The sequence below is a fragment of the Monodon monoceros genome, unplaced genomic scaffold, assembly GCF_005190385.1.
Source record: "Monodon monoceros isolate NGI ecotype Baffin Bay Population unplaced genomic scaffold, NGI_Narwhal_1 Super_Scaffold_22, whole genome shotgun sequence".
Lineage (NCBI taxonomy): Eukaryota > Metazoa > Chordata > Mammalia > Artiodactyla > Monodontidae > Monodon > Monodon monoceros.
The window spans coordinates 9,155,668-9,165,683 of NW_021703779.1; the positions used below are offsets into that span (position 1 = coordinate 9,155,668).

Here is a 10,016-nt window from a genome sequence, read left to right on the forward strand (position 1 = left end):
TTGACCCCGGCCGCCGGCCAGGGCGCGCCGCGCCGGGCGCTCCCGGAAGCAGGGCCGGGCGGCCGCGGGGGAGGAGGTGCGCCGTCCCCACGCGCCCCTCCCCCGCTCCGCGCATCCCGGGCCGGGGTCGGCCCGGGGATCCGCTCCCCCCGCGCACTGCGGGCCGGGGTCCCCGGGGTCCCGCGCGCCCCGCAGCCCCGCGGCCGGGGCGAAGGAGGGGGCGCTCGAGAGCCCGGCCGCGCGCAGGGTCAGGTAGGACGGGCCTCCCCGGGGTGGGTGGGGGACGCCGGGCGCGCTCGGGGGCGCGGCGAGGCCTGGAGGGAGGGGCTTCCGCTCTGGGGCACCTTGTTCCTCTGGCCCCCCGCGACCTCCGCGGCGTCTCCGGTCCCAAACTCTCCGGGGACCCGTTCGCGCTCTGCACGCACGTTGGGGACCTCCGGGGAGCGGGGGGGGTGGCGGCGATCCGTCTGGGGCTGTGTCTGGTCGCAGCGGCGTGCTCAGGACGTAAAACGGGGGAACCTGTAGGAATCTCTGTCTGCCCTAATTTGCAGGAGATCACACTCACCCTAGGCTACGCGAGCATACATGACATTGTATTTTTAGGTCACAGATGACTACTTTCTAAAACAAAGTATTCGGTGCGAAGAGTGGTGCTGTGTCACCTTGTGGCCGGTCTCTCTACTGTGTGGCCTAAGGGGATAGATGGAGTCTCAGTTTCACCCGTGTTTCCACCCTATTGACCTGGCACCCCCAGCAGCGTCTGGGCAACACCCCTGAGACGCGGGGGTGAAAAAAAAGGCAAAGAACATGTGACTTTGGTTGTGAAAATACTTGAGAATCGCTCACACTCGCCGACGGCAGGGGCGCTGCCGGGGCCACACTTTGCAAACCTGCAGCTCCGACCAGGAGTAGATATTTTTATATGAGCTCCACCCTCCCAGGCCTCCATCAAAGGGAAATACATCTTCCAGGTTTATGTGAGGTGAGCATTTGGTTTTCTGATAAGCTGGATTTCGGTATCTTTTATAAAAAAAAAACACATTGAGAGCAATCAGAAATGAACAGAGGGTAAGACCCCAGCCAGTACCTGGGGCTCGGGGGTGGGGTCCGCATAGTCACCTTTGAGATCAGGATTGGCTTGTAAACAGTGAAGACGTATGGGAAGCTGTCCCAGGTTGCCCCAAATGGCCCCAGGTTGTGGAGCGCACCACTCCGAGCAGTTTTGCTCCTAGACGGGTCTGGCTGTCTCGCCCGGGAGCCCGTTTAGCCGCTCGCAGAAAAGACAAGTTGAGGATGGAATTTAGACTTGTCGGTGTTATCGCAGCAGCACCCCAAAATGCGTGCCTCGGAAACGTGTTGGAGGTGCATCCAACCTGAGGGCTTGCCCTGTGGTTTCCACCTGTTGACTGATTGAGAAAAAAAATAAAGTTGTGGAAAGGCAAACCAGCCATGAGGCCATGTGTCAGCCGAGGGCATCCTTATTCCGGCTTTTGCAGAGGGTTGTTTCATCCAAAGATGGACTTGCTGGGCTTGCTGTGTGCGAGCCACGTGGTCTGTGGGGTTAGAAATCATTTTAGGTCTGGGCGGAGGAGTGAACGAACATCCGTCCCATGTGCCAGGTGGTGGCCGGTGTCCCAAGTGGCACTGTTCCTCTGCTTTTGGACCCATTTTTTATTTGCCCCTAACTGGACTTAACCTTTGCGGGGGAGGAGACATTGAACTTTGCCCCGGTATGGAGCTAAATAAACAGTAACCAGAGGCCCAGTTCACATGGAGAGTAGCTGGGGTTTGTTGTTCTTAAACATCAGATGTTTCCTTTTTTTAAAAAATAACTTATATAGTCTATATAAATAAAAACGTGCACAGTATAAAATAGTTGATACGGAAATATTCTCTTATTTATATATTCTAAACGGATAACGACAAACCACAGAGGTGATTCCTGAAGTGCATTTGGTATTGTGGAAGTTCTTTGCTAACCCACCGTGAGCGGTCAGATCATGCCTCAGATTTAAAACTACCTTGGTTACGAGTTTGCTAATATTTGCATGTCAAATCTTCAGTATCTAGAGAATCTGTCTATAGATCGTCTCAGCGTTTTGATGAGTTGCTTGTGCACACTGCACATGTTTAATGCAATTATATAACTTTTACTGGGACTCCTTAGATAAAATGGAGCTGCCTCACATTTATTACTGTCGCTTTGCAATTGTGGGTGGTCCTGCACATTTTATCAGGTGGGGGACAGGCGTGTGGTGTGAGTTCACCTGGATTCTATGAAAAGGTGAAGGAAGATGCTGAAAAGGTAACCCACCCCTGAATGTAACCTTAAAATGCGCTATCTGTAAACAGGATCATTACAAACTCACGATCGTTGCAGGCTGTGCCTTGATAGAGACGTGTGTAAGCAGATTAAAACTTCCTGTAGGAGACTCTGATTTCCAGATTCTCTGTGGCGATTGTCTGTTACAAATTAAATGCATCAGTTTTGAAAGGGAGAGAAAGTCATCCAGGTGTGTTTTGCAGGGACGTTCTGATACCACACAGACATTTCCCTTAAGAATTCTGTTGGAAATAGGAGGTAGGTCTGGAAATGGACTTCTACTGATGGGCTGACACCCCCAAAAGATGTCGGCTGGCCCACTTATGAAGCTATTTTAGGGTGGCTCCTGGTGTTCAAACTGCAGGGTTTTTAGAAACCGATAAAGAGGAAGTTATTTTTCGTTGGTGTTGTGTACATATGAATGGTTGGGGGTTGTGGATCCAGGGAGGTGAAACCACAGTTTTCATGATCTTAGGAGTTTTTGACTCTTAAAAAAAAATAAGTACTCCCCCCCGCCCCCCCTCCCACCCAAAGAGCTTTTTTAAAAATAAATTTCTAAATTTTTACTTTTCGGCTGTCCCACGCAGCATGTGGGATCCTAGTTTCCTGACCAGGGATCGAACCCATGCCCCCTGCCTTGGAAGCGTGGAGTCTTAACCACTGGACCTCCAGGGAAGCCCCAAAGAGCTTTTGTTTATGTGGCATTTACTTATCCATATGGATCCTATTCACTTACATGTTAATTAAATTTAAATTTATTTGAAGTGAAAAAAAAGGTGAACAGAAATTTGAAACAGAAATTTACAACATATATTTCAAGTAACATAACAAGTCACTTACATGTTATTCCTAGTAACATTTTTTCCCAGTGAAAAATAACTATAATCTCCAACACAAACAAACAAAAATCAGGGAGAGTGGCCCTGTTTCTGGTTCTTGCCAGTTTCCCGAAGTACCGACTGGGAAGAATGCAGCTGGTTCTCCACTTGGTGGCTTCATCCTGTGTCTTGTGACATGTTCCTTGTGTTGGTGAAGCTGAGTGGGAAGATCTGGCTGGTGTCTCTGATGTGAGAAAAGGCAGGACCTCGCCACGTCCCTGGCAGTGTCTTGGCGATGGTCCCCCCCAGAGATGCTCAGGCCGCCCTGTAAGAAGGACCCTGTGGAGAGGGTGCTTTGACAAAACCTTGATTCCTGACTCTGACGGGAGATGTAGACCTTGCCCTCCAGACAGTGGAGGGTGGCTTTGTGCAGCCGCCTTCAACGTATGTGCTCAGAACCCTCCTACTGTGTGTCACCTCCTTGGAGGTTCTGACATCTTTGGCCCGAAGGAGGTGATGCCGCAGGGGGAGGCCCTAAGGGCGGTGCCTCCTTAGGTTGTCACTGTGTCAGGGATGCTTCCTGCTTTGTGGGCAAAAGTCTGCGCCAGGATGGCGCTGGACTCCTTCAGCCAGATCACAGCAGTAATTCACCATCATCATCCAGGTGTAGTCGGATCTGATAAAACTGAATTGCGTGGCCCGCGAGGGATGTGGCAGCTCAGATTCCAGAGCCCAGGTGTGCCCGCTGTGCAGTTCCCATCGCTTTTTGGGACCACCTTTCCCACGCTCAGGTGCCCCATCCTGGCTTGGCTGTAGGATGTGCGGTTTGGGGGTTTCCTCTTTGTGAAAGTCCTGGCTGTATCGGATCCCCTCCCCCTGTCCTGGAGACTTTGGGCCTCACCTCTGAGCAGTACATCCTTCTGCCCCATCCCTGGCTACCGACGTGGCCCTTAAATCAGCCCCCCCAAGTGCGACCTCTCCCTGAAAGCCTCAGGTGGGCCCTTTTGACCGCAGGGCGCCCAGCACCAGGGGTGATGTTACCACTCATAGCTTTTGTAGTTTTGTTCTCATCAGTAGAGCGTGCAGGGGCGGCTGTAACAAAGTACTTAAAATCATGGAAGTTCATCCTGTCTCTTTCTGGAGACCAGAAACCCGAAGTCGAGGTGTCCCAGGGCCGCGCTCCCTCCGGAGGCTCCAGGGGAGGGTCCTTCCCGCCTCTTCCAGCTTCTGGGGGCTCCAGGCGTCCCTGGGCTTCTGGCCGCGTCCCTCCCATCTCTGCCTCTGTCTTCCCGGGGCTTCTCCTCTGTGTCTGTGTCTCCCCTCTCCTGTGTCTTGTAAGGACCCTGTCATTGGATGTAGGGCCACCCTCATCCAGGGGGACCTCATCTCAGACCCTTCCCTTCATCACCTCTGCAAAGACCCTGTTTCCACATAAGGTCCCACTCTCAGGTTTTGGGGGGACGTGAATTTGGGGAGGGGGGCCACTATTCAAACCACTGTCGTTGTTACTGGGTTTTGGCTTTGAACATACGCCCCACACTCAGAAAACGCCTGGTTGGTGCACTTTGTGATTTAACCCCCTGAGTGCTGTACAGGGGGTTGAAAGCTTGCAGACTTAACCCATTTCAGGGGGAAGTCTGTTCCATGGGCATCATTTGAGGAAATCAAATAAGTAATAAAACTAACATTCATGCTCTTAAAGCGTATCTTTTTCTCTCTGTGTCTAGGTATATATGTGTATATTTGTTTATGATTATTAAAAGTTTCTCTCTCTTTTTTTTTAAATTCATGCTCATGCCTAATTCGAAATTTTCTATTTCTTTTTTTTCTGTTTTTTTTGAAGATGTTAGGGGTAGGAGTTTTATTAATTAATTTATTTTTTCTGTGTTGGGTCTTCGTTTCTGTGCGAGGGCTTTCTCTAGTTGCGGCGAGCGGGGGCCACTCTTCATCGCGGTGCGTGGGCCTCTCACTATCGTGGCCTCTCTTGTGGCGGAGCACAGGCTCCAGATGCGCAGGCTCAGCGGCCGTGGCTCACGGGCCTAGTTGCTCCGCGGCATGTGGGATCCTCCCAGACCAGGGCCCGAACCCGTGTCCCCTGCATCGGCAGGCGGATTCTCAACCACTGTGCCACCAGGGAAGCCCAAAAGTTTCTCTTTTATTGAAGCATACTTGATTTACAGTATTGTGTTAGCTTCAGGGGTACAGCACAGTGATTCAATTATACATATATATTCAGATTCTTTTCCATTATAGGTCATTACAAGCTATTGAATGTAGTTCCCTGTGCTCTACAGTAGGTCCTTGTTGCTTATCTATTTTATATATAGTAGTGTGTATCTGTTCATCCCAAACCCCTAATTTATCCCTCCCCACCTTTCCACTTTGGTGGCCACTAGTTCGTTTGCTACGTCTATGAGTAACAGGCAGCTTTTAAGAAAGCTCAGCTGCCCTTTTGGGTGTCCTGGCCCTGACTGGCAGCTCCGGGACGCCGAATGCGTCCCCCTGACAGCTGGGCAATGCTGCACCACAGCTCGTAGGTGTCTCTGTGCCCAGGTGTGAGTGCCCACGGTGGGCATTTTGAGAAGTTCCAGGGATTGAGAAATCCATTATTGCCCCAATCTGGTTCCTGATGCCAGATGCAGCCAGGAGAAAAATAGAGGGACGTCCCTGGTGGTCCAGTGGGTTAGTCTCTGTGCTCCCAATGCAGGGGGCCCAGGTTCGATCCCTGGTTGGGGAACTAGATGCCGCATGCCTCAACGAAGACCTGACGCAGCCAAGATAGATAGATAGATATAAGTGATGGATGGATGGATGGATAGATAGATAGGTAGATAGATAGGTATAAGTGATGGATGGATGGATAGATAGATAGGTAGATAGATAGATAGATATAAGTGATGGATGGATGGATAGATAGGCAGATAGATAGATAGATATAAGTGATGGATGGATGGATGGATAGATAGGTAGATAGATAGATAGATATAAGTGATGGATGGATGGATGGATAGATAGATAGGTAGATAGATAAAGTGATGGATGGATGGATAGATAGGTAGATAGATTAAAAAAACAAAACAAAATAACTAGAGCATGTGCAGTTCAGAAGGTAATATTTTTAACTTTCTTTGATATAAGTTAATGTACAATATTATATAAGTTTCAGGTGTACAACATAGTGACTCACGGTTTTTAAAGGTTATACTCCATTTATAGTCGTTATAAAATATTGGCTGTATTTCCTGTGTTGTACTATATATTCTTGTATCTTATTTATTTTATACCAAGTATTATAGTTTGTTCTTCTCAATCCCCTTCCCCTATATCGCCCCTCTCCCTTCCTTCTCCCCACTGGTAACCAGTAATTTGTTCTGTATATCTGTGAGTTTGCTTCTTTTCTGTTATATTCACTAGTTGAAAAAAAAAATTTTGTTTTGGATTCCACATATAACTGATACCATACAATATTTGTCTTGCTCTGTCTGACTTATTTCACTAAACATAATAATCTCCAAGCCTATCCATGTTGCTGCAAATTGTGCAATTTCGTTCCTTTTTCGTGGCTGAGTCATACTCCACTGTATATATGTACCCCATCTTCTTTATCCGTCCCTCTGTCCGTGGACGATGGACGTTTAGGTTGCTTCCATGTCTTGGCTGTTGTGAATAGTGGTGCTGTGAACATGGGGGTGCATGGATCTTTTTTCTAATGAGTGGTTTTGTTTCTTTCGGATAAATATCCAGGAGTGGGATTGCTGAATCATACAGCATCTCTATTTTTAGTTTTTTAAGGAACCTCCATCCTGTTCTCCATAGTGGCTGCACCAGTTTACATCCCCACCAATGGTGTAGGAGGGTTCCCTTTTCTCCACACCCTCACCAGCATTTGTTATTTGTGTTCTTTTTGATGAAACCCATTCCGCTGGGGGTGGGGGTGAGGTGAGATCTCATTGTGGTCAAAAAGGCATCATTTCAAAACATAAAATTAGAAAAAGCTCGTATTTAATGCCACTCTGACAACTTAATATCCGCTCTGTTTCCATCTTCTGATTGGAGCCACATCTGATGGTGGCGTGTGGCACGCGTACTTGACGACCAGGTTTTCGGTTGGGGAGGTGGGTCGTCTTGGGCTGGCGGGGCGCTTGGGAATGTGGCCTCCGTCTGGAGAACAGGCCCCCCTGCTTGGATTTCCTAGAACAGGACAGAGTAAAGCAGCTCAGGTGAGGAAAGAGCTGTCATCAGGAGTCCAAAGACGATCCCAAAACTAACAATAAAAAAACGCGTGTCTTCGGACGCACCTGGATGGAAGAGTTGCTGGCTTGTCAGACTGGCCCCTCTGCTGTGCCAAAGCCACGAGCCGGAGCGGCGGCCCCCGGGGACCCTCTGCGTGCGCCCTTGATTCCGGAGCAGCCCCGCTCCCTGCCGGCCGGAGCCGGGTCTCTTCTCACGCTGTGTTTGTCTCGCTGCTTCTCGGCAGGTCGTCCCGAATGAGCGAGGCCCGGCCCGGGTGGCGCAATGGAGGGCAAGAGCCTGGAGGGCGCGCAGACCGACCTCAAGCTGGTGGCGCATCCGCGCGCCAAGAGCAAAGTGTGGCGCTACTTCGGCTTCGACACGAACGCCGAGGGCTGCATCCTGCAGTGGAAGAAGATCTACTGCCGCATCTGCATGGCCCAGATCGCCTACTCGGGCAACACCTCCAACCTGTCCTACCACCTGGAGAAGAACCACCCCGATGAGTTCTGCGAGTTTGTCAAGAGCAACACGGAGCAGATGCGCGAGGCCTTCGCCAGCGCCTTCTCCAAGCTCAAGCCCGAGGCCGCGCAGCAGAGCGCGCAGGAGCCGCCGGCCGCCAAAGCGGCGGCGGCGGCGGCAGCGGTGCACGGCCACGAGGGCCGCAGGCAGCAGGAACTGACGGCCGCCGTCATGGGCCTCATCTGCGAGGGGCTCTATCCCGCGTCCATCGTGGACGAGCCCACGTTCAAGGTGTTGCTGAAGACGGCCGAGCCGCGCTACGAGCTGCCCAGCCGCAAGTTCTTCTGCGGCAAGGCCATCCCCGAGCGCTACGGCGCCGTGCGGGACGCGGTCCTCAAGGAGCTGGCGGAGGCTGCGTGGTGCGGCATCTCCACCGACCTGTGGCGCAGCGAGAGCCAGAATCGGACCTACGTGACGCTGGCCGCGCACTTCCTGGGCCGCGCCGCCCCCCACGGCCTCTTCCTGGGCTCCCGCTGCCTCAAGACCTTCGAGGTGCCGGAGGACAACGCGGCCGAGACCATCACGCGCGTCCTGTACGAAGCCTTCATCGAGTGGGGCGTCAGCTCCAAGGTCTTCAGCGCCACCACGGACCGTGGCAAGGACATCGCCAAGGCCTGCTCGCTGCTGGACATCGCGGTGCAGATGCCCTGCCTGGGCCACACGTTCGACGCGGGCATCCAGCAGGCCTTCCGGCTGCCCAAGCTGGGCGCGCTGCTCGGCCGCTGCCGCAGGCTGGTGGAGTACTTCCAGCAGTCCACCGTGGCCATGTACATGCTGTACGAGAAGCAGAAGCAGCAGAACGCTGCCCACTGCATGCTGGTCAGCAACCGCGTGTCCTGGTGGGGCAGCACACTGGCCATGCTGCAGCGCCTCAAGGAGCAGCAGTTCGCCATCGCCGGGGTCCTCCTGGAGGACAGCAACAACCACCACCTCCTGCTGGAGGCCGCCGAGTGGGCCACCATCGAGGGCCTGGTGGACCTGCTGCAGCCCTTCAAGCAGGTGGCCGACATGCTGTCCGGGTCCAAGTACCCCACCATCAGCATGGTGAAGCCCCTGCTGCACATGCTTCTCAACAGCACGCTCAACAGCAAGGAGACGGACTCCAAGGAGATCAGCATGGCCAAGGAGGTGATCGCCAAGGAGCTCGCCAAGACCTACCAGGAGACGCCTGAGATCGACATGTTCCTCAACGTGGCCACCTTCCTGGACCCGCGCTACAAGAGGCTGCCCTTCCTGTCCACCTTCGAGAGGCAGCAGGTGGAGAACAGGGTGGTGGAGGAGGCCAAGGGGCTCCTGGACAAGGCCAAGGACGGCGCCTACCGCGCCCCCGGGGACCAGCTGTACGCCCCGCCCGAGGAGCCCCCCGTGAAGAAGCCGGCGCCCTCGGCCACGCCGCCGCCCGCCAGCGTCATCCACGACATGCTGGCTGAGATCTTCTGCCCCGCGGCGGGCGTCGAGGACCAGGACGGCTGGCGCGCGCAGGTGGTGGAGGAGCTCAGCAACTTCAAGTCGCAGAAGGTGCTGGGGCTCAACGAGGACCCCCTCAGGTGGTGGTCCGACCGCTTGGCGCTCTTCCCGCTGCTGCCCAGGGTGCTGCAGAAGTACTGGTCCGTGGCGGCCACGCGCGTCTGCCCCGAGCGCCTCTTCGGCTCCTCGGCCAACGTCGTCAGTGCCAAGCGGAACCGCCTGGCCCCCGCGCACGTGCACGAGCAGATCTTCCTGTACGAGAATGCGCGCGGCGCCGCGGCCGAGCTGGAGGATGAGGACGAGGGCGAGTGGGGCCTGGGCCACGAGCAGGCGTTCCCTCTGGGCGATGCCGGCCACGCCGGCTATTTCGGCCTCAGGGACGGCAGCTTCGTGTAGCGTGGCGGTGGGGGGGGGGGACCGCGCGTGGGCGCCTCTCGTCGGATGCTTGGCTGTCAGTACTGACCCCGCCGGTGGGCGCGCTGCCCGGGACAGAGGAAATGCACAAAACAGAGAGATGGACCTTTGGTGGGGCTTCGGGCGGCCCAGAGGACAGAGATGGGGCTTCGGGCGGCCCAGAGGACAGAGACGGGCTTTGGTTGCCCCAAAGGAGAGAGATGGGCTTTGGGTGGCCCAAAGGACAGGTGGGGGGCTTTGGG

The 10,016-nt window shown here is 53.9% G+C and overlaps 1 protein-coding gene across 2 annotated transcripts in view; it reads left to right on the forward strand.

Annotated features, from left to right (window-relative positions):
* ZBED1 (zinc finger BED-type containing 1) overlaps positions 1–9,890 on the forward strand; it is a 10,456-nt gene extending 566 nt beyond the window's left edge. Inside the window, exons 1-2 of one of the 2 annotated variants that reach the window (XM_029240389.1) lie at positions 963–982; positions 7,619–9,890. In XM_029240389.1, the coding sequence (XP_029096222.1) occupies positions 7,657–9,756 (2,100 nt within the window). In that variant the 5' untranslated portion in view covers positions 963–982; positions 7,619–7,656 and the 3' untranslated portion in view covers positions 9,757–9,890. Of the gene's footprint in view, positions 1–962; positions 983–7,618 lie in introns of those variants that run through there. The other variant, XM_029240388.1, reaches the window with a different exon arrangement.
* Positions 9,891–10,016: the final 126 nt, after the last annotated feature.